Source organism: Rhizopus delemar, genomic scaffold (genome assembly GCF_000149305.1).
Source record: "Rhizopus delemar RA 99-880 supercont3.12 genomic scaffold, whole genome shotgun sequence".
Classification (NCBI taxonomy): Eukaryota; Fungi; Mucoromycota; class Mucoromycetes; order Mucorales; family Rhizopodaceae; genus Rhizopus; species Rhizopus delemar.
In genome coordinates, this window is record NW_027137838.1 from 449,299 (window position 1) to 473,468 (window position 24,170).

At 34.5% G+C, this 24,170-nt stretch overlaps 9 protein-coding genes across 9 annotated transcripts; 3 read left to right on the forward strand and 6 right to left on the reverse strand.

The window, feature by feature from the left end:
- Positions 1-11: 11 nt before the first annotated feature.
- RO3G_13452 (uncharacterized protein) lies at positions 12-1,128 on the reverse strand (the record flags this gene model as incomplete). Its single annotated transcript, XM_067668036.1, has 4 exons — positions 12-88; positions 142-319; positions 390-650; positions 727-1,128. 4 exons carry the CDS (start codon positions 1,126-1,128, stop codon positions 12-14), a joined length of 918 nt encoding a protein of 305 aa, XP_067524137.1.
- A 2,123-nt stretch (positions 1,129-3,251) lies between these two features.
- RO3G_13453 (uncharacterized protein) lies at positions 3,252-3,662 on the reverse strand (the record flags this gene model as incomplete). The annotated part of the gene is made up of 1 exon (XM_067668037.1): positions 3,252-3,662. The coding sequence occupies one exon, from the start codon at positions 3,660-3,662 to the stop codon at positions 3,252-3,254; it is 411 nt and encodes a 136-aa protein (XP_067524138.1).
- A 1,245-nt stretch (positions 3,663-4,907) lies between these two features.
- RO3G_13454 (uncharacterized protein) lies at positions 4,908-5,247 on the reverse strand (the record flags this gene model as incomplete). Its single annotated transcript, XM_067668038.1, has 2 exons — positions 4,908-4,962; positions 5,072-5,247. 2 exons carry the CDS (start codon positions 5,245-5,247, stop codon positions 4,908-4,910), a joined length of 231 nt encoding a protein of 76 aa, XP_067524139.1.
- A 1,176-nt stretch (positions 5,248-6,423) lies between these two features.
- RO3G_13455 (uncharacterized protein) lies at positions 6,424-6,767 on the reverse strand (the record flags this gene model as incomplete). Its single annotated transcript, XM_067668039.1, has 3 exons — positions 6,424-6,485; positions 6,618-6,679; positions 6,730-6,767. The coding sequence occupies 3 exons, from the start codon at positions 6,765-6,767 to the stop codon at positions 6,424-6,426; spliced, it is 162 nt and encodes a 53-aa protein (XP_067524140.1).
- Positions 6,768-10,240: 3,473 nt separating this feature from the next.
- RO3G_13456 (uncharacterized protein) lies at positions 10,241-10,711 on the forward strand (the record flags this gene model as incomplete). The annotated part of the gene is made up of 2 exons (XM_067668040.1): positions 10,241-10,388; positions 10,431-10,711. The coding sequence occupies 2 exons, from the start codon at positions 10,241-10,243 to the stop codon at positions 10,709-10,711; spliced, it is 429 nt and encodes a 142-aa protein (XP_067524141.1).
- Positions 10,712-10,904: 193 nt separating this feature from the next.
- Positions 10,905-11,615, reverse strand: RO3G_13457 (uncharacterized protein; the record flags this gene model as incomplete). The annotated part of the gene is made up of 1 exon (XM_067668041.1): positions 10,905-11,615. One exon carries the CDS (start codon positions 11,613-11,615, stop codon positions 10,905-10,907), a length of 711 nt encoding a protein of 236 aa, XP_067524142.1.
- Positions 11,616-12,017: 402 nt separating this feature from the next.
- Positions 12,018-12,428, forward strand: RO3G_13458 (uncharacterized protein; the record flags this gene model as incomplete). Its single annotated transcript, XM_067668042.1, has 1 exon — positions 12,018-12,428. The coding sequence occupies one exon, from the start codon at positions 12,018-12,020 to the stop codon at positions 12,426-12,428; it is 411 nt and encodes a 136-aa protein (XP_067524143.1).
- Positions 12,429-14,739: 2,311 nt separating this feature from the next.
- On the forward strand, positions 14,740-15,297 carry RO3G_13459 (uncharacterized protein; the record flags this gene model as incomplete). The annotated part of the gene is made up of 2 exons (XM_067668043.1): positions 14,740-14,792; positions 14,994-15,297. The coding sequence occupies 2 exons, from the start codon at positions 14,740-14,742 to the stop codon at positions 15,295-15,297; spliced, it is 357 nt and encodes a 118-aa protein (XP_067524144.1).
- A 2,847-nt stretch (positions 15,298-18,144) lies between these two features.
- On the reverse strand, positions 18,145-18,863 carry RO3G_13460 (uncharacterized protein; the record flags this gene model as incomplete). The annotated part of the gene is made up of 4 exons (XM_067668044.1): positions 18,145-18,380; positions 18,442-18,517; positions 18,583-18,707; positions 18,797-18,863. The coding sequence occupies 4 exons, from the start codon at positions 18,861-18,863 to the stop codon at positions 18,145-18,147; spliced, it is 504 nt and encodes a 167-aa protein (XP_067524145.1).
- Positions 18,864-24,170: the final 5,307 nt, after the last annotated feature.

A 24,170-nucleotide genomic window follows, 5' to 3' on the forward strand; every position in this document is an offset into this window, starting at 1 on the left:
CTATTATTCTTCTAATAGTTGGTGGAGCCCCCTTTTTCTTCGTGGATTCCTTGTATTTTTTTTGCAACTCTTCGTGGAATTGCACCACCTGTAGATTGATTAAGGTATATTAGAAAATGAAATTTGTTACCAACATTTTACTTACTTCGTTGCTCCTAAATGATGGCCTTTTGACCACGAACGTACGACCGTTCGCGTCCTCTGGCCCATCTTCTTCGTCTGACGTCCAGTCAACAGTCAGAATTTTGCCAGCGAACGGGAAACGGGCGTCGAACGCTGAAGGGTTAGCCATGTAAATAGATCTCCTGTTAGAGAGTTTCTATCATAAGGTGTTAATGTAAGCATTTTCTATATTTTATAATATAATCTTCTAAATATTAAATACTCACCGTATTTACACGGCTACGACAGGTTGTTTTTGTTGAAACAACTGTCTTCCCCTTGGCCTTGCTCATCAAGTAGGAATACTTGCTCCTGATAATGGTGTGTATTTGCGAAGTGGTGAGCAAATCAAAACGACGATGCTTCCTGACTTGCTCACATAACAGGGCCTTGACCTTTCTGTTGTTCTTGTGGGCGAAGGTCACGTCCAAGTCAAATTCGCTTCTGCGACCAACAACGTAATCACGGTAGTATTCTGCCAAATAGCTCTACATCACAAAGAAAGGTATAAAATATAGGTATTAAATTACAATTGCTAATTTGATAAATCTGTTCTAGACTTACACTACATTCTTTTTTGGCCTGGTCGACCTCAGCTTCTGAAGTTCGCTGCTGCTGTTGCTGTTGCTGTTGCTGCTGCTGTTGCTGCAGCAATTGTGTCAATTGCTGTATCTGAGCAGCCATTATATCTGGTGCGAAACCAGAGGCTGCTCGGATGGCTTCAGCACCAACAGAGCTCTCCAAGCGAGGAGTTGTAAAGCTACTGAAGCCTGCAACAGGAACAGAAGCAGAAGCAGGAGCAGGAGCAGGAGCAAGAGCAGAAGCGGGAGCAGGAACAGGAACAACAGAAGCGGGAGCAGAAGCAGGAACAACAGTGGATGATGATCCAGCAATGCTCATAGAAATTCTTGCCCTTTTGGGAGCATTGCTGGGGACACTGATGGGGGTGGCGACGCGACGAGACATTTTTTAAAATAAACTTTAAGGAAGAAAAAACAAGAGTACAAAATAAATTGAAGGTGTATACAAAAGCAAGGTAGTACTTTATTTGTTTTACAAAAAAAAAAAGAAAAGCAAAGAAAGGAAAAGAAAAAAGCCTTTGCAGTTAAAGATATTACATTTGAATAATAATAATAAAAAAGATTTTAAACTGTTTATGAATACCCTCTCTGAGTGTTTCAATAGTTAAACCATATTTTAAAAAAACTTGTTTTTAATCGATAGTAGGTAATCGTAACACTGGTAAAATGAGGCTATAAAAAAAATACTTTTTTTTTCCTTTTTTTTTCTTTTTTTTTTTAAAAAAAAAATTCTTTCTAAAAGGTAAGTTCTTAATATTATATATATTCTATTTCTGTTCTAATGGTACTTTTACTTTAGTAAAATCGTATTGCCTGCTTTCTTAATGTTTTAAATGGTCTTTACAAAGTCTCTTTCCCGGGATTATCGTTGCTTCTTCTTTTACTTGCTGGTATAAGCTTGGCTGGTGTTATTTTTTTCTGTCTTTTCTTTTTTCTTCTTTTTTTTCCTGGTTCATCTAAAGCAAGGTACTATTACTTTTATAAAATATCCTTCATAACTAATAGTAATTATAGATGCATGCTGCTTCTTTTTTTTTTTTTTTTTTTTACTTGTTGGTATAAACTTGACTAGCGTCTTTTTTTTTACCTGGTTCATCTAAAGTAAGGTGTTATTACTTCTACTTCATGTACTCAATAGCTAATAATTATTATAGATGCATGCTGCTTCCCTTTTCGTTATTTGTTGGTATAAGCTTAGCTAGTCTTCTTCTGGTCTATCTAAAGAAAAGTACTATTACTTCTATATATACGCGATCGCTAATAACTGTTATAGATGAATGCTGCTTTGCTTTGGCCTCTTTCTATCTTTTTTTTTTCTGTGCTCGCTTCGGGTTTTAAGTACTGATGTCTTTTCTTTTGCTTTGAGTGCCCAAGTCATTGCGTCCTTGAGTCCTTGTGTCTTTGCATCCTTGAGCTTGGCTTGGCTTTTTTTTTTGTGAAAACTTTTTGAGTTCCACGAGATTAATCGATGTAATTTTAGATTAGATGATGCTATTTTGATGATATTAGGTAAGTCGAGTAAACTTTTAAAACACTACAAGCAAAGAAATACTGTATATTGTTATTATTATTTTATTTAAATAAAAAAAAAGCTATTTTTTATAAACCAAATCCCTATTTTTTTGTGTATATAAAGCAATATAAGTGGTTCATAAAGAAGTATATAAAGCAATATGAGTGGTCGATAAAGAAGTCTATAAGGCAATATGAGTGGTTTATAAAGAACAAAAAGACAAATAAAGCATTGATTTGAAAAGTATCATTGGTCCCCAATTTATTTCTGACGTAGAAAAGACTATGAAAAGCAGCTACCAAGATAGACGTCCTCGCACAGTAAGGATTAAATCTACTTAGAACTCTGAATTATCACTCCCGTCAGTATCTGCATTAGCAAGACGTAGAATAAATAATAGAATTATAGGTCTGTAAAGTATGGCTGATATCGTCGTCGGCAGAAATACGCATTCAATCACAGATTTTGATATTGCTGAACAGAAAAGCATATAGTTAAAAATGAACGGTTCGCAGAGTTTGCACGATAATTTCCAGTGGCCGATGTCATCAAGTTGCTGAGTGCAGAGGTGTGCTTATAAGTTGTGCTGAATGGAAGATTGAGGAGGAGAAGCGTTTGTTTTTTTTTTGATCCTTAATTATATTTTTTATATAAACCTAAACCTTAATTCCATTTTTGGATTATTGTAACAAACAAATACTCATTGTCTCGATCCTTTGTGTTCACGTTCATTAAATTTATATACAGTAGCTTACAAAATTGTACAAGTGTTTTGCATTTTTTGCTTCTGTAAGATTTATCGATACCAAAACGATAAATAAGCTACAGCATGTTCTACATCATTCGAAAGTATAGCTTCTTGGCTTTCTTTTGGTACTATTCAGTCGGCAATAACGTCATTTTGGATGGAGCTATGGCCGTTTACAAATACCGACTACACTTGTACAATTTTGGAACCGATGTTTTAGAATAAAGTTTTTATTTAAATGTGTGCATTAAAAGTTGATCCAAAGACCCTTGTTCTCTATAATGTCAATACATCGTTGAGGCATAGTTTCAATATAATTTTGACATTCTTTTTTGGTAATTTCGTACCAAGTCTCGAACGTACGAGTCCATAGTTCATCCATAGAGGCAGGAGGACAATCATACTGTTTAAACAAGCGTTTTTTTAAAGTATTCCACATGTTTTCAATTGGATTTAAGTCTGGAGACTGTGGAGGCCACTCCATTGTTGTAAAATCCTGTTTAGACAACCATTCAGATACGATTTTGGACTTATGTTTGGGATCGTTATCTTGCATAAATTCAAAATCAGCCATTATAAGGTCGTTTTCTTCACAATAGCCAGTCATAGACTTCACCAAACCATCTTGCAATACAGATAAATAGATGTTCTTGTCCATATTCTTGCCTACGTCGACAATATACCCAACCCCGTACCAGCTAATACAGCTTCAAACCATAAGTGATCCTCCACCATGTTTTACGGTTTGCTTTACATGCCTTCTTTTAAGCTTCTCATTTGGTTGCTTCCATGCATAAACCTTACCATCCGATCCAAAACGATTTACTTTAGTCTCATCAGACCAAATCACGCGTTTCCAGTTTTCTATGGTCCAGTCAACGTGATTAAGAGCCCAGTCCAATCGCTTTCGTCTGTTTACTTCACTGAGAAATGGTTTTTGAGGCTTAACAAAAGAGGTTAAACCAGACCTACGCAACGGTCTTCGCACTGTTTGGGCTGATACAACCTTTTGCAAGTCATTTTCGAGTGTGTTTCTGGCTTCTACTGCATTCTCTTGACCTTTAACTGTTACTAATCGGACTAAATACTGATCATCCCTGTTGCTGAGTAACTTGGGGCGACCTGCTTTAATGCTGTTTACTTCGTTTTTTATTGTTTTTCGAACGTTCTGAACAGTTCCACGGCTTGCTCCAGTTGTTTTCACTGTTTTTGATATAGAGTATCCGTTTTTTAAGCAGCTGATGATACGATTGTTTAGGAAAGGGGGGTTTTAGGTAAAAGTAGTATAACAACAAAGATAAAGAAATACTGTTAGAACTTGGTATCTCTTTATTAAGTTAAGATAACTAAGATTGAATATGATAAATTCTACATGTAAAAAGTGAGAGTATTTATAGACATGATACGGATAAAGAATTAGGACAGATTTATGATCAATTCGACAGAATAGATGATTACTATTTCTAATTATTAGTTTAGCCTGTTCCTAGCTTGTATTGTCAATTATGCTATTGGGATGGTTTCAGATAACTCTGGATGTAGGACTATTTAGGAGACGGTACGGATGAATATAAAATCCTCTAGTTCCGTGATTGGATATTATGGCTAATAATAATATCTCAGTTAGGATAAATGTTTACATGACTTAATGATGATCCGGTAAGTAATTGTCATTCCTTATTCAACATGCTCATATCATCAATAAACTATATTACAACCACGCCATACATTTGACTGTGTGAAGTTAATATGAATAAAGCCTAATATAAAAATCTAATCAAAGTCTTTTATTGATCTGTGTTGGGAATAATGTTATAAATGATTCCAAGTTATGTCAACATATTATTTAGGATCATATGAGATTCCTTTTACTAAAATAAAGTGACTATAATCTTATGTATCCTTAACAACGATTACGGAGATCTTCACTGATAGGTTGCATATTGGACGTTGGTACACTTTTATATAGCAGTTAGTTCCTGTAGGTGTAAGAAAAATCGCAGAAAAAGAAAGAAAAATATACTTTGAGCATTGAAGAATAAAAAAAAATCTTTTTTGGTGGCTTACACTCTGTGACGAGCAAGATTATAAGCTGATATTGAAATATTTGAAGCGGTTCCAAAATTGTACAAGTGTAGTCGGTATTTGTAAACGGCCATAGCTCCATCCAAAATGACGTTATTGCCGACTGAATAGTACCAAAAGAAAGCCAAGAAGCTATACTTTCGAATGATGTAGAACATGCTGTAGCTTATTTATCGTTTTGGTATCGATAAATCTTACAGAAGCAAAAAATGCAAAACACTTGTACAATTTTGTAAGCTACTGTATAATCTTTATTGTATATTTTAACTGAACAATCCCTAATTACTACGTTTATTCTATTAATACTCGTGAAGAAGTTTGTTGACTTAATCTGAAGGAAGAGATTATTTTTGACGAATATACTACAATAATATACTCAGAAGGAATTGGTGGAATTATTGCTATATTCAAATCAATCACTACGTGCGGCAGTAGAACAACAATACATATCGTAAACAGTAATATTATAACACCTAAGTACCAATTGTCTCACTTTGATAGGTGACTGGTAAATCTAGTTGATAAACTCAACTCGGTTCGGATATATGTTTATGCGAAGCGCTACGGGAAATATGATTGGCTGAATGGTCTATAGTGGAGAACGGGTATAGTCAACACCAACTGAAGGAGGACCCCTGGGTTGATCAGGTGATCTGCAACTTGCTGGCGGAGCTCAAGTGAATTGATGGCCATATACAGTTGGGGTGCACTTTCCTTTTTCGTCGGTGAGGTTCTAGGTTTAGCTGGGTGGTTCGATATATATTGGGTGCTTCTTCCGATGACATTCGCTCAGATCATATGTTTTGTTTTCTCTCTTCCGTTTGACGTTTTCTTTCCTTATCATCAGTTACCCTCGACCATGTCCTGATCTGTTTGTTTTTTGTTAATGCTACTGATTCTCTGATAATACTTTATGCATTTGCAAAAGTATATAAAGTCTTGTAAATTGTTATTGAATAAAGTATCGAAAAATCGACCTATTTTTTTTACTTTATTTTTTATTCTTTCTTTTGAATAATCAAGGTTCCCTTCAATCTTTGTTTATTCACTCGCTCTTATACGTACACTTGCCTTTATCTATTTGGTGTTTCTCTTATTATTCTGGTACCAATCGCTCGAAGTAGGTTTTTTCAGTCGGCCTAGGTTCTCGTTCGAATTGAAGTGAATTAATAGAAAATCAAATAGGCAGCTTCAGTGGATATATCTTTACCGTCTTATACAAGTCCTTCAAAAAGTATATCTTCTCCATTAGTACATTATCATCTTTGACGAAGAAGTATTTTGGTCGGGAGTCGCCTTTGATTCCTTTTTGATCTTTAAAGCTGATTTTGTATTCAAACGATGCTCCTTTTCATGGCGATTCGAATGGTATGCTTTTCGGTGTGGTTGGATAATTCTAACGGACGTTATTCAAGAAAATGTAAAGAAAATAAGAGGAAAGGAAAATAATCAGCTTCACCGCATCGGGAATTGAATGAAAGGAAGTCACAATTGGCCGACATTATTTTTCTTACCCATTATTTTCTACCCTCACAGGATACATCAAGAAGACGATCTCTGGACGCATTGTTCACCCAATGTGCCAGCACACTAAACAAGTGTGGTATTTACACATGTAATAAAGTAATAATGTAAGTTACTACGAACAATGGTCCTCCAAATTAGGAATATCGGACATTGTATTACACCACTTCAAATAAAATCCCGATCCACTCCAGAATATTCTAATAAGTTCCTGGATCAGGATTAATAATTACTTCTTGATAAGATGTTAAACTATGCCAATCACATACAGTAGTTACAAAAACTATTGCAACGCGAGTTCAAATCTCGCACGGAGACCAGCATCTCTCCAACGATTCGACATATCAATGTGAAATTATAGTCATTTGTAAAACTGCATCTTGGCTCTTACGAGACATCACGGCTTATCGCTTTCCTTTGCTAATCATGGAGATATTGACGAATTAATGTCACATTTTTAAAAATAGCCATATTTCATTAATTGCATTATTTGACTTCAAAACGTGTATGACACCACTTGCTTTAATAGCTGCATCTATTCTTGCTAGCATGTTGTTGAGATGCCTTTGGCAAATATATCTGTTAAATATATTTCATTTTACGTATAATATTTGTCACTAACGATCCAAACTTGTCGCATGTGTCTTAAATGCACTCAGTAGCAACATAAGTTGATGCCATACGTGCTCCACAGCTTTTAAATTTGGGATTTGTGATAAGCAGTATTAATATAGTGTACCCTATGTTCTTTTCATTATATAGTTGTCGATCGAGATGTATGTTTAGGCCCAATGTCCCGTCGAAAGTAAATCTGTGTTTTGTGCCATTTGAAGCACTTCGATGTATACAGGTAGTTTATGCCAGCAATATGTTGATGTACTTCCAAATTCAATATCTAACCGGAAGCTTGATATGCATATCCAGAGCCTCATAAAGATATGCGTACCCATAAGGTTAAATGAGGCCCGCCATGCTTCAGTGTAAGGTCGAGGTGATATGGTTGCAATATGTTGCTAGCTCTTGTCCAATAGTATTTGACGCCATCGGTGCCCCAAATACTAGATTTTGTTTCATTGTAGAATACTGCCTGTCTTCATCGATCAACAATCCAATCCTTATATCCTTTTGCCTACGCCAAGCTATTTTAAATATACTTAATTGTTAAAAGTAGTTGCTTTTTCTGTAGCTTTGCATGGACATTCTTTTTTTTCAGGATGTTTACTGCAGTGGTAGAAGACATAGAGAGTCCCAGCTCCATTAGCCTGAGTAACACGCCTCTAGCTGTCTGTCTATCTCCTTTGAGCACCAATAATTCGATGTACTTTCTAGTTAATACAGGAGGAACCACAGGATGGACGCCTTTGCATGCTGTACCACTCTTTAAAAACTTCTTTACATAACGGTCTACTATTGATGAATGTATTCCAAAAGTCTCTATAATTTCTGTGCACGATCTACTTTCAAAAACAGCTAATCTAATGTTGACTTGCTTGCTGTAGGGTGTGGGCGTTAGCAGATGATACGTATAAGACGTGAATACATAAACAATAGAAAGATGAATTAAATTGAACGAACTTGAAGCTGTTTGAATAACGATCTCAAAGCATACTCCCAGGGTAGTTGGCATAAATCAAAATGAACAAGGTTAGCCCTAGGAATATAGAGAATTTTGCAACTCAAATGGTGCGATCCAGTTTTCAAATAAAGAAAGTTTCAAAAAAGCGGAACTTGAAATCGCGTACATCCATCATTTTGTTTCCATAATATTTGATAATCTAGTATATTAAAGAGCGGAGGCCAGTTTATGCACTGTGGGGAATACAGCGTGATACCTGGATTTCACATGAACTGAGAAGCGATTTATCTGAAAATTGCAAATCGTTGCTGTTGTGCTCCAAAGATAATCATTGTATAGCAATCAAGCATTATTAACAATTGATAGTGTGAGTATATGGAAATGTAGTTTTATTAATATGTATGTATATCTACCAAAATAGACTGGTGAATGAGGAGCAAGTGCTTATATTAAATTATATAAAGATCTGCATAATAGAATATAACATTTAGCCATCTGCATAAGGCTGTGTGCATTTAGCCATCCGCATAGTACATATATTAATATCTACACTGTGAAAAGTATATAAACTCTGGACATATATTATTAAATAAAATCATATATAATTTTGGGTCCTATTGAAATCTCCATTCTTATTTTTGTGAACAAAACAGTTGCAATAGTTTTTGTAACTACTGTAAATAACTCATCGTCTAGTATCGATTAATAATCAATAGTCATATACTGTAAATATTAATATTTAGCCGTGATTAGAAAAGTATAAATACCCTCATATTTTTAACTTGAATAAAGGACAATCTACTTTGAGTCTCACTTATTTTTACATTTGTTTATTGACTTAATACTTTTTATATTATAAAACCTCAAATATCACAGAGGTATTTTGACTTTATTGATATCTAGTTGATCGGCCCTTTTCAGCAATGACAGCTTGTATTCTTTCTGGCATACTGTCAATATACTTTAAGCACTGATCTTTTGTAAAGGAATTCCATTCCTTTTCCACTCTCTGCCATAGTTCGTGCATGCTTTTTACTGTATTCTAGTACATACTTAGCTTCAGCTTAAGATGATACAATATATGCTCGATTGGATTCAAATCAGGACTTTGGAATGGCCAGTCATCAATATAACACATACTGTTATCTTCCATATACTGTTTTGTAGACTTTGATCGGTGTTTTGGGTCGTTGTCATGTTGAAAAATGGATGATTTCCAATCTAGGCCATAGTACCCGAGCGTGTCTTTAAGGCTTGTATCAAGGATTTCTTGGTATACCTCTGAATTCATGGTGCCATGATATACCTGACATGCATACCCGGGTCCCTCACTGGTTATACAGCCCCACAACATGATACCACCACCACCATGCTTGATGTATCCACACAACTAATAAAGTGAACATTCATGGATAAACTTGGATACTACAGAATTATAGTCTAACCAGATCTCTATTAATAAACGTGAGAATTCTGCAATAGCCAATCTTGCCCTGTTGTCCTACCAGCGTTCTAAAAGACTATATCGGAACCTGATTACAACAACGGCAGTTCAATCCTATTCTATAATTATCGTTAGATCAATAGTTTAATTACTTCATTGTCCCTTGATTCGTCAAGTAGACAGCGGCTATTGATTATCCACTATCCTTCCTTATATTCCATATCATTCTTTTAACCGATCAATTGAAATAGCGGTAAAGACCCAGACATTCAAAAAGTATAAATACCCTCAATATTTTTATTAATAAAGTCATATATAATCTTTAGTTTCACAACTATCGTCTTTTTGTAGTTTTTGTCTTCTATTTCATATTTGGCAAAACACAAAGAAACCTTTAATTAATGAAAGAAATAGAAAGAAGAGGCTCCAATGGGCTCGTCAGCACATTGACTGGACAGTAAACGATTGGATGAACGTCATATGGTCTGACGAAACCAAAGTCAACCGTTTTGGGTCCGACGGGAAGTCTTATGCATGGAAAGTGCCAGGCCAACCGTTAAAAAAGCACCAGGTTTGTGAGACAGTGAAGCATGGAGGAGGCTCTATAATGGTATGGAGCTGCATTAGCTGGTACGGTCCAGGCTATATTGTGGATGTGGGCAAGAACATGACAAAGGACGTTTATTTGGAGGTTTTACAAGATGACTTGATGAAGTCTTTGGCCTGGTATATGGAAGAAAGTGGAAAATCTACGAGTAAATTTATCTTTATGCAGGACAACGACCCCAAACATACAGCTAAAGTCGTATCAAAATGGCTAAATGAGCAAGAGTTTTATGTAATGAAATGGCCACCACAATCACCGGACTTGAACCCAATTGAAAACATGTGGCAATTACTTAAAAGACGGCTGTTTAAAAATTATGACTGCCCTCCATGTGGTATACATGAGCTATGGGATCGTATAGGACACACTTGGTACCAAATCACGGCTGAAGAATGCCAAAGGTTTATTAAAAGTATGCCCGATCGATGTCGTGCAGTTATTGAGGCTGATGGCTTGTATATTGGATATTAAATAAACTTATTTTAATTCATTTCGCTTTTAAAATATGTGGCCCCAAAACCGTTCGAATGTGCCTTTGAGTTTTGATTCTCCGTAGTACGAGTTAGGGTGTGCATAGGGTGACATTTTATACTTCATCAGAAAGCCATGAGTTTGTACTCTTAGGAAATATGTATTAGATATGGTATCTTTTATGCGCAATAGGTCACAAAAGATTCAGAAAGGAAAAAATACGTTTTGTGCGAACGGTTTTGGTAGCCACTGTATGTACATAATCCTCTTTCTTCATTGTTCCATCATAAATACGACAAGCATACCCAGGACCATCGTATGTAATACATCCCCATATCATAACGTTGCCTCCATCTCCTTTTACTGTCGAGTCAAGATGGTGGAATCGAAGCTTGTCATCTGGTCTCTTCCAGTAGTACTTCACACCGTCTGATCCCCAAACGTTTACCTTAGTCTCGTCTGAGAATATCATACGACGCCAATCGTCTTTTGTCCAATCCTTGTGGGTGTTGGCCCATGCAAGTCGCTTTTTCATATGAATAGCCTTTAAAAACGGCTTGTGCTTCTTGATACGGGCCTGGAATCCCATCGATTTTAAAAGTTTTAAGCAAGCAGAGTAGCCAATTACGCATCCAATATCACATAAATATCGTTGTACATCCTTCCCGGTCTTTAATTTACCTGTTATGACTGACCGTCTGATGTAGGTCTTGGTAGTAGCTGTAATTTCGGACTTACGGCCTGAGTTAAGGGGCCTCATGTTTGGAAACCATCTTCGCTTATAGTCACTGATGGTGCTTTTCTTGACTCCAGGCACTCGTTCTATGATTGATGAGTAAGGATGACCAGATTTGAGTAAGGACTTGATGTTATTTTGTACATCCAAAGGCAAAGAGCGAACCATGTTTATATAAAACAGCAATAATAACGAAAGAAGAAGAAAGTATGCTAAATCAGCAAAAAAATATAGATATTTATAGTTTTTTTTTTATTATTAATATGAATGTAATGTATTATTAATCATCTAAAGCAAAAGTGACGGCTTCTGAGTCTGCAGCATTGAACAATCTGGGAAATTAAAATTCTATGGGGCACCCTGAAAAATGGTCCGGATGTTGCTCAAATGTTGGATCTCCTGTGGCTCTCTTTGAAATTTCGTATGACGTATCAAATTTTTACTACAAATAAAGTCATGTTTTCTCTTCAAAATAATGTTTGTTTCGTTTAATTTGATTGAGATTTGGTAAAGATACAGTAATATTTGTGAATATTATAAAAACATCCGGACCATTTTTCCACCTACTGTATGCGTCATCGTATAGATGTGCTTATAATTCGATACTGTCTCCGTGCTCGCTCACTTCCTGGCTCTTGTCTGCTGTCTCTGCTGTCCACAACTTTGCCAGTATCTCGAATCAAGATTCATCTCGAAAAAAATCCGCTCTTTCTGGCTCTGCCTTCTCCTCGTCCGTCCTCCGATACTCGGCTCAAGACCTTCTTCCGCCAGTATCGTGAGCGTCAAGTCATCACTCTTGTCACCTCCACTACCCAGGTTCTCTTACGCGCATGTCTCCCTGCTCTGGTGGTTGATCCCATTCTTTATGTTCCTGCAACCCGTGCAGAACGCTCTCTCTTGGTCCGTTGGCGTCTTGGCTGGCTTCCAGGTAAGCCCGAAGATTGTCCTTGTGGACGCGATCGTCGCTCTCGTCGCCACTGATTTATCCAAGAATAAAAAGGAACAAGAGAGGACGAGACTCGATAAAGAGATTGTTTTATTTAATAAGAAAATTGTACTCTATTTATACTTTTCATACACGGATGATATTTCATGTCATGGATTAATAATTAATGAGTATGATATAGCCGATGACAAATAGATAAGGGTTACGTGTTCTCCCATTGTTATATTTGTCATAGAATACTCGTATATGATTGACTGCGGCTGACTGTGATTTAGTTCCTGGATTTAATATACAGTAGTGGACAATGTTGTAGAACAGAGTCTGATCATAACGGACATTGAATAATCACAGCTAAAAGAAGTATATTAAAATTGATAAAAGATAATAATTTAAATCTTTATTAAGTAAAATATACTCTTCTTCTTTTTATATAAAACTATCACTATTAGATTCATTCTACAAAGTAAGCATGAACACTAAATAAGTCATGATCTTTACTATTCATCATTTCTGTAAATGAATAATAATGGATCAGGTACCTAGTCAACTTTGATCTGACTGGAGGCATTTCATATAAATATATCTTTCCTCTCAATGAAGACGGGACAATTCTCCCAGATCAGTTAAAGAACAATAAGATCTATAAAAACAACGAATTAAAAATTTTCATAATCGATTCAGTGATCATTATTCAATCAAACATGTCAATTATTGGATCTACGCTCATAACTACTCATTTACCCGCCAATTGATAGAAGAATATAAATAGTAGACTTTGTAATGTTTTCTTTTTAACAATCAAGATTGTCTTAAATAAAGTTCAGTCTCAAAAAGTATTCTTTTGGTTTATCTTTGTTATTTCTTTTACTTTACCAGAACATAACAGACAAAACTGGTGCACAAAACTTTTTTTCAGCTTTTAACTACCATTACTTGCTCATGGTGATTGCAATAGCTATGAAACTATATTAGAAGGAAGATATACTAGCCATTGTAATTTACGTGTATTCCTAGCATGACATTGTTAAAACTGAGCGAAGAGCATGCTTTTTATTTATAAAAATCTATATTTTCTAAAAACCGCAATATTGGCTAAAATCTAAGACTTTGTATAATCATCTCACCTCTTGATATCATCGAATATTCTTCTTGGCATATGCTAGTAGTATGCGTGTATATCATTTTCAATAAAAGAGCCCAGCTCTTTAACTATTCTTTTCCAAAGATCATCTATCCTTTTTGGTCTAGTATCGTATCGTCATAGCTTTGCCTTCAATTGCCACCGAGTATGCTTAAGAAAAATTAGGCCGGGATTAGTTGCGACTAATGCCTTAGCACAGAAGCCCTGTTATCAAATATTGAGTTTGAGGCATGCCTTGGCTTGTGCTTTGTGTCATTGTCATGCTGAAACGAGAGATTACGATATTTTAGACCATTATACCCTAGGCTTTTGTGGTATGTAGTAAGCAAAATACATGTGTATACCAATGACTTTATTATAGCATCGTATACTTGACACAAATATCCTGGTCCTCAATATCTAATACAGCCTTAAAATGTAACAGAGCAGCCAGCATGCTTCATTGTTTGATCACCATAAAAAGATCGCTAAGGTTGCTCGACTTGCTTTCAATATTAGTGTATACTATCTGCACTCATAACGTTCATGTTTTTTTCATTGCTAAATATGATGGACTTCCAGCCCTCTATAGTATGCGATGGTTTGTCGTGATATCACTTTCATCGCTTTTTCTGGCTTATACAGCTAATGAAAATCTTCGATTCCTTAGTTCCAGACTCAAAATCTAGCTTCCTACAGTGCCTTCTGACTGACAGCTTGCTAATACTGTATCCTAACGACCTCAAAAAGAGCTGAGCGTCAGAAGCTGTGCGTAAAGGTCCTTGTCGAAGCTTTAGGCGGATGATTGCATTAGTTATTTTGCTGACTACGACTGGTCGACTACCACGGTCACAAGCCTTGATGTTCTTTTCTTCCTTTCTTATCATGTTGATTGTCTATTTGGAAATTCTTGTTACCCTAAAAAGATCCGCTGCCATACGAACTAAGTGTATTCGAAATCTCAGAGCTTTGCGTTTACAGTTGCTTATTTTCTTAAGCATATAAGGCAAGTACTTTGTTATAGTGAATAGGGTAAAAACAAAAGGGGGAATTCAATGGGAAATACAAAATAAGCATGGGTTTATGTATTTCTCAAGAGCTACTAAAGCTCACTAATATACTGTGAAATCTGATAGCAAACGGGAGAGATATGAGGAAAATTGAAGGAAGGCTAGACAAGTACTATATTTTTGGCGAAAATTGAAATATTCAAAAAATCACTAAAAATGACGTTATGCCTGAGGGATGTCCGACACAGTTCCCGTTTACATATCATAATGTATATTTTAGACTGCTTTTCAGATGGTATATGCCACAAAAGTCGCAGACATATGGCGGAGATGCAATACTTATTTTCATTTTTGTGCACCAGTTTTGTCCGCTACTGTAGTTTAACCGTGCAATTACGCAGCATCTTATCCTTAATGAAGATTATCCGAATTAACCTGTAGCCTATCTATTGCATATATTTTACATGTAGCTTATTAATACTGTTTTTATATCGAGTCATGAATAATAGATACATCAGCCACTTTTTAGAATGCGACCTTATACCATCGTTCCTCTGGTCAGACCTTCCTCGCTGTCCTCCGGGGTCCTACCCCATTGACTATGCTCTTTCTGCGCTGCCCCTTGGTCGCTCAGCTTGCTGTCCTCCTTGGTGGTCTTCTCTGTTACCGATGCTCTGGCATATTCAACGTCTCTGTCGCCCTGATAGGTATTATCCTATTGACTCTTCTCCTGGTGCCTCATGGTATTCTCGCTCTTCTGCTCGCTCTGACTGAAACCCTTCTTTGTCTGTCTCCTACTGATCCCCCACGGAAGTAAAGCCATCAAAGTTCCTTGCCGTTGGGTTGTGACAGTAGGTCAGCTAAGTTGTGGAAGTAAGCAGCATATCTCATCTTTTATCTTTGTGATATTTGAGGTTTTATAATATAAAAAGTACTAAGTCAATCAACAAATGTAAAAATAAGTGAGACTCAAAGTAGATTGTTCTTTATTCAAGTTAAAAATATGAGGGTATTTATACTTTTCTAATCACGGCTAAATATTAATATTTACAGTATATGACTATTGATTATTAATCGATATTAGACAATGAGTTATTTACATGATTGGCATAGTTTAACATCTTCTTATCAAGAAGTAATTATTAATCCTGATCCAGGAACTTATTAGAATATTCTGGAGTGAATCGGGATTTTATTTGAAGTGGCGTAATACAATGTCCGATATTCCTAATTCGGAGGACCATTGTTCGTAGTAACTTATATTATTACTTTATTACATGTGTAAATACCACAATCTTTGTCTTTTTTTTGGAGTTTTTTCTGTTTCTCAGGCTCCTTTTTTTGTATTTATTCTTTTTCTTGTACTTGAAGATGCAACAATGACTTCTTAATCGCCTGCAATATATCTTCTTTTAAATAAAACAAATCTTTAGCCTGAGCTAAGCGACCTGCAAGTCTCTCGAGTCTGACGTTACCAAAGCCATCTTAAAAGTAAAGCAACTCAAACGACGACATCAGTCATCTTCTTCGTTCTCTCATCCTGATGGTCCGTCCAAGGCAGTTGAGGTTGTTGTGCTCCAAAGATAATCATTGCATAGCAATCAAGCATTACTAACGATTAATAGTGTGAGGATATGGAAATGTAGACTTATTAACATGTATGTATATCCACCAAAATAGACTGATAATTGAGAAGCAAGTGCTTATATTAAATTATGTAACGATCTACATAATAGCATGTAACATTTAACCATCTGCATAATACTGAGAGCATTTCAACATCCGCATAGTACGTATATTAATATCTGCGCTGTGAAAAGTATATAAACTCTAGGCATATATTGTTATGTTCTGGCAAGGTAATTATCAAAATAGCAATAAAACCAAAAGAATACTTTTTGAGACTGAACTTTATTTAAGACAATCTTGATTGTTAAAAAGAAAACATTACAAAGTCTACTATTTATATTCTTCTATCAATTGGCGGGTAAATGAGTAGTTATGAGCGTAGATCCAATAATTGACATGTTTGATTGAATAATGATCACTGAATCGATTATGAAAATTTTTAATTCGTTGTTTTTATAGATCTTATTGTTCTTTAACTGATCTGGGAGAATTGTCCCGTCTTCATTGAGAGGAAAGATATATTTATATGAAATGCCTCCAGTCAGATCAAAGTTGACTAGGTACCTGATCCATTATTATTCATTTACAGAAATGATGAATAGTAAAGATCATGACTTATTTAGTGTTCATGCTTACTTTGTAGAATGAATCTAATAGTGATAGTTTTATATAAAAAGAAGAAGAGTATATTTTACTTAATAAAGATTTAAATTATTATCTTTTATCAATTTTAATATACTTCTTTTAGCTGTGATTATTCAATGTCCGTTGTGATCAGACGTTGTTCTACAACAAGTACTTCAATGTGGTTTATATTTGGCTCATAGGGGATGATTGATTTCAAGTACAGTCACCGTTTTCCTCTCAATATGCCTCCCTTCTCAACATCACCTTGCACAACATCTTCAGAGACGCTTTCAGCTTTATCTTCGCAAGGAAACATATCTCCGTATCCGCGCTAAATAGAAAAAGGTTCATTTTTACATCTTTTCATTGCCGCCGATCTTCTTGATCTTCTTGATGTACTTTATAGTGGAAGCATAGCATTCAGATCTATAATTTACTGTATATCTAGATAGAAACTGAAGCATATTATTCAGGGCAGTTACCAATTATCAGGTTATATTCTTATTCAAACTCATTTGTAAAGATTTAGTCCAGAGTGTTGTAGAACAGTAACTGATTGTAGTTGACATTAATTAATATAAGTCTTCATACAAGATCATAATTAAAATAAAATAAATTCAAGTTTATTTAAATAAGATCATACAATCAATTCCAATTAAACATGTTCTTTTAGAATATGTATTGTATTCATGAGAGTTCTTTGATAAGAAGAAGTATCAACTAAAATAACCAAATCCAATCCAATGTCAGGAATATTGCTAATCTTTCACATAATTGAAATAACGCGTAAAATAACGTTATTCAAATCAGTGAGGAATTTCCAGAATAAAAGATAATCTATGACGGACATACAAAAGAACAAATGAAAAGTTTTCATAATCATAATTAGAGATGACACTTGCTAAAGTACCTGAAGACTAGAAGAATGCTTACAATAAAAGATATCAAGCCACTCACTCAATAAGATATAAATACCTGCCTTCTATTAGAATAATTTTTACTTTAAACTTAAACTGAAATAAAGATCAGACTCGAAAAGTACACAAACTGTTTCTTTATTTTTGTTTCTACTTTTTCTTAAGTTACCATTATACAACAACCATTTTCGTGCATTATAAAAGCACCAACTCAGTACTACAGAAGAAGATGGTTTTTGAGTTGCAATAGGTAAATTGTTGGCACAAATAATTTTTATAATTGATAAAAAAAAAAGCTTTGAATTTGTTACAACATAGTATATAAAAAGTAGATCGATACTTGTTCAGCTTTGTTTAAAACATAAAAACAAAAAAAAAAAAAAAGATATGTAGTAAGATGCGGTTACATGGTTAAAAAGCAGTTTATGATTTGATGTTTATTTTGTTTTTAGTTATTTTCATTTCTTGAGATGAAAAAGTTAACAGAAACAAGTTCAAGTTTGTTGTTTTGAACAAAAGCCTTGTAATCGAATTTGCTAGGTTCTTCAGATAATGCTTGGAAGTTTGAGTATTTTGCAGGCTGCTTGTAAAGTAAGAAGATATACCGGTGGTCGTGCGTATTTGGTGGAGGGGCAGGGCCAATGTAAGAGGCCATTTGGCTAGCAGCAGCAAAATCAGTAGAACCTATGGTGATACAAGGTTAATCATCACACCACAGCTTTTATTCATCTTTTTGTGTACATACTAGGAATGTTGACAACAACCCAATGGCGGTAGGGTGATAACTTTGGATTTTCTTTTGATGGCGCATCAGGATCAACCTATTGATGTAGATGAGTAAAAACTTATGCTTTACTGCAAAAAAAGCAACTAAGATTCATGTTACCATTAAAAGAGTGTACTGAGAATCTTTATCAGGAGCAATAAAATTAACCTTGGGTGCTTCGGCGGAATCAGAAGGCTTTATAAAATTTCCAAGAGCAACGTCTTCTCCACTAGAGTACTTGATATCTAATAAAGTTAAAGGAGAAAACCCCTCTGGAACAACTAAAATTTGAACCAAAATTAAAAGAGAGAACTCGGTGCAAATAAATATTTACTGTTTGGCATGATCTCTGCCTTCTTTAAGGCATTCGAAATATTCATATCAGATGTAATAAGGACCATATTTTTTTTAGCTATTAAAAAGAGAAGAGAAGAGAATAAATAAAACTAAAAAAAAAAAGAAAGGATACGTGTCTATGACATTATTTGTACTACAATTTGAGTTTTCCTGTTATTGTGACGTCTTTTTGCTAATTCATACAATGCACATAACAAATCATGCATCCTTCCATATACTTTTTTGTGTATGAGGATTTTACTTGAATGCCACCTTTTTAGCTGGTCGTCATAAGAACCATTTGTTAATAACAGGGCTTAAATTCACGAACAAACAAAGACAAAGCGATCATGGAGCTTGGAATTAGTGCCGCCAGACGAGAGACTAATCCAGCAGAAAGAACTTGACCAATTCACTAGGGTAATTTGCCTCTCATCCTTCTATATACCATCTTACGCCTATCTGAAAAAATAGAATTTTAAATGCAAATGCCGTTGTAAACCAAAATAGAGAACATTTATGGTAATTTGATCGAATGCCCTCTTTATTTTCTTTTTTAGTAGAATGTTACATATGAATTACATAACATAATGTGTTAATGTATGAAAGTTTAAGCTTTAATGGTAATATTGCCACAGTGCTTATATTAGTGTACAATAAGTATATTTAACTTGTTTGAATGTTGGGCAAAAGCTGTCGGGATATTTACCTCAAGAAATATAAGCTACGAATAAAGAGAAGACAAGAAAGGATTACGAGTGTTTACGAAGAAATTCTAGCTAAATAACGAGTCGTGTACAAGGTGCCAGGCTTTAAGGAACGTATGACTATTTAGCACAAGTGAATTTTCTCTTGAAATAGATCGTGTTGTGCTCCAAAGATAATCATTGCATAGCAATCAAGCATTACTAACGATTAATAGTGTGAGGATATGGAAATGTAGACTTATTAACATGTATGTATATCCACCAAAATAGACTGATAATTGAGAAGCAAGTGCTTATATTAAATTATGTAACGATCTACATAATAGCATGTAATATTTAACCATCTGCATAATACTGAGAGCATTTCAACATCCGCATAGTACGTATATTAATATCTGCACTGTGAAAAGTATATAAACTCTAGGCATATATTATTAAATAAGGCCATATATAATTTTGGGTCCTATTGAAATCTCCATTTCTATTTTTGTGAACAAAACAGGCCGAATTGCTCCTATCTTCTTCATGTAATAAAGATATGAAGTAAAAATATACAGATTGGTGCAACTTGACGGTATTATTTATAAGCAATGATGAACATTAGACCTTTTTCCTTATTACTGTCTCAGTTTTATTTTATTTATGTTCTGTTTTCCATGCTTTTCTTATTTTTAATTCCTGCTTTTACTTAAAGTTCGATAAATCATGGACCATCGCCAAAATTCGTAACCATTTGTGTCTTTCCCTTTCATGTTGATAGGATGGTAATGAGTATAAGCTTTCTGTGATGGTAATTCAGCAATCACTATCGATCATGATCCAGGTTGTTGAATACCATATGAAGCTGTTTATTTAAGCTAAAAATCGAAAAAGAATCAGGTAATCAAAGTATATATTGAAGGCAGTAAGCATACAACAATTTAATCCAATTTTGTAATAAACAGTAGAAACGGCGTATATCAGCAAATTATTGTACAACTTCAATAAAACATTAATCAAAAAGGCAAAAGCAAATATCAATAAGTTACTAGAGTATGTGTTGCTGTCGTATCCTGACATAATTTAAACATGATTCATATTCAATTTATAAGATATCAGAGCAATAGATTTTTTACGAAGATTTATTACACTATTTTTTTCTATCCTTTGTTCATAACTAATTCTGCTACTTTAACTTAGTACAGGTTGTTTTAACATACCTCCTGATGTCATGACACATAAATGAACAGTAAATGGCACTCAGAAATAATTATGAACAGTCCATTTGCGTAATCAGGAACAGAGCTTCATGTTAAAATTTATTCATACTAGATCTACAGTTATAGTTAACAAAAGTACCTTGAAAAGGATATAATTACCGGATACGATGATATTAAATATAAATATGCTTTTTTTTTCAGTCTCATTGAACTTTGTGGTCTTTTATTTTTACTAGATAACATAATTGTCGTATTTACTTTATTAAGTATTTATCGCTTATATGATATTACTCAAATCTTGTATAAAAAACAATAAGTACTGAATACATAATATTATTACATAATCTTTAAAACTTTTTTTCCAATATTAACCATGTAGAATTTTTTATATTGTTCATCAAGCTCAATACTATAATTGATCTTGAATTCACTTTGGTTCCTGAAGAATTGCATTTCCTATATAAATACGCAGTTTGATTAAATGGATTCTCTCTCTCGTCTTGAAGTCTAATAAGAGATTACACAGAGACTCATTCACTAAGTCTGTAAGTGCTAGTTTCTTTTATTTTTCAACTTTATTAACTACAAATATCTCATGCATCACCTTGGTTGATTCAAGGATTTAAATAAAAAAAACTTTTGGTATTGAGTATTTGATAGCATGTACCTTTTTGTTTATCTCCAGTTTTCTGAATTTGTACACCTATAAGCCAGATATCAATGACTTGGAGCAGATCTGGTGTCATAGAGCCAGCAAGGCAACAATTTACATCCTGTTTAGTATCTTTTATACTTGTGATCACATCTATTTCTTGTTTCTTAAAACACGTAGACGAAATGCAAAAAAATATACAGGATTAATTTTTGTTAGACTAGAAGCAAGCTTATAGCATCTATGCAACCACACACAACCAATGGAATTAGACTATAACTTATAGTAGCAAATATCTTTTATAGGATATACGTCTCGAAATAATCCCGTGTTATAGCATTACACCTGACGTTCATCTTTAAGGTCACTTAAGCATTACTACAAATCATAAGGAAGTTATTAAAATACATAACTCTCTACAACCTCATCCTTGAGTTGTTTGAGTATACTTTTGGAAACGAGTCATTCTCGAACTACCGTTTGTAAGCTTCATACTTTAAAGCAAAAACTCAAAAAAAAAACGATCATTTTTATATGCTAAAGAATGCTTGTATTACAAATACCAAAAACCGAAAAGCATACATATAAGTAAAAATCTGATATGTATACTGAAGATCATCACGTAAAAGAGAAATAAAAGTTGATGATGAACTGTATAATTAAAATCGTATACAAGTATTTGCTACATGTGATATAGTAGTTGATGACATGTATGTAAAGCATGAAGTAGATGTACTCAAGTAAAATCTTTATTTTAGGCGAAAGTGAAGTACATTTAGACTGGCTACTACAGCTCCAAATATATATCATTTCATGTGGTGAACGGCCATTGTTTATATAAAACACCAACGAGCCAGGTATGCTGTCAATGATTACCTTAGCATGAATATAGTTAAAAGTGGATGACTATAGATAAATTGAGGTTAGAAGAGCATGTGCTTTATAAAAGGGGATTATTTGAGCATTCCAAGATATTGAGAATGAAGATGATGTCAAAAGAAAAAGACTGGTACATCTAATGGCTAAGTGTGAATACACAGATTAGCGCAGTTCAAAAAGTCCCGCTAAAAATGCCATCGAATTGGATTATTAAAGCAACTGTACCATTTGTTAAGGCATCTCAGGTGTTATCTCTAGCGCAATAACTTCATGAGGTATCACTGACATCTATTCGCGCTAGAATATATGAATCTCATATAAAAAAGAGAAAAGAGATGGTGATAATGAAGTCAAACCGAGTAATTAATCATGGGTGTTTGAAGTTTATAGTAAATTAGATTAAATCGAATTTCATGACTATTGTATACACGTACCTTGTAGTGAAAACTTGGTTTTCTCTAGAAAAGTGTCACTTTAATTAATACAGTGCTATAGAGAGCAGTATACGATGGCAAGTATGCATGGTTTCAATCTTCAATAAAATAAAAGGGGTCAACCTTAAATATTGGTGTATGCAGAGCTCTAAATTGGCGCTTCTTCAAAAAAAAAAAAAAGGTCTTACAGACAAAAAGAAACAGGATTGATAATTTAATGTACAGCGTAAACCTAATGTTTACATACACAAGTTGATAAAGCTTCAATGGAAACACCGACGATACACCAAAAAATCCCAGATAATTTTTATGTAAACATTAGATGTCTGGTATTTTTACCACCAAAAGCCATTTTACTAAACACGAAAGAATATAATCAACATAAACGCTTGCTACTCAGCAAAAAAAGAGCATTTATTCTGGAGGGGCTATTATAATCATCTTGCCAATAAAGACAGGGTGAAAATGATTTCAGAAAGACCTAATACTGGGTAAAGCATTTACTATTTTTGTATAAAAAAAAGACAGTTGCTTTAGAGACATGAGGACCATAAGAATTTCAATGGAACGGGAGCATGTCTGGTGTTCAGTCGTTGGTGTAACCTCGGTCATTCGCTAACCAAAAGAGATTAGTTCCGAGGCTCAGAAAAAAAAAAAGCAGTGTAACAACGCGTCGCGCCTACATGCTGAATGTCCATCTTACAGCAAGTTTTCAGCAAGAATGAATATTATTCTTGATGGGAAGAAAGGATGTTTAACTATAATTCATTTATTTACAGAGGAAACAAAATAGAAGAACAATCGAGTAACTAGCGCTGCCAAATTCATATATGGCATCCTTATAAACATCAGAGGTATCTTGATTCAAGCAACTCCATAAAACAAAGACTGAGTTCCCTGCAATAAACATCGAAACATATCGTTTGGTTAATATTACTATTATCCTGTATTTTTGCCGGAAACAGCAATTGGAGAATACTTTGCAATACTAATAGCAATTGAAACGAAGGCAAGACCATCGTTATACACCGACAAAAGAACTAATGAGATCCGAGCCCTGTTATAGACGGATCTTTTTTCGTCTTCATTTTTAATAAATATAGTAATGACCTTCGATTTTTATAGCACTATCGTAACAAATAACTGAATGTTTAACTGCTGGTAAACCTTGAGCTGTCGTTGGGCTTTGTCCCCAATTGCATAACCATGTTCTTCTAAAATATTCTCCTTATTTAGATACACGTCACTGAACGGTTATTGAATAAACCTCTTGCACATCAAATAAATCTGTCTGAAAGACACAAAACAAACACAAACATCCCAAATCAAGAGTTTTTGACGCTCATTTTTTTTTCCCAAAAAAAAAAAAAGGCAAGTTTTCTTTAATAATATCCCGGGCTAAAAACTTTTGTTGAATTGAGAAACAAGCCCAAATTAAATGAAAATGTTTCCCACTCTCCCCCAAGTTTCCTTTTCTACTACAAATTCAGAAACGGAAAAA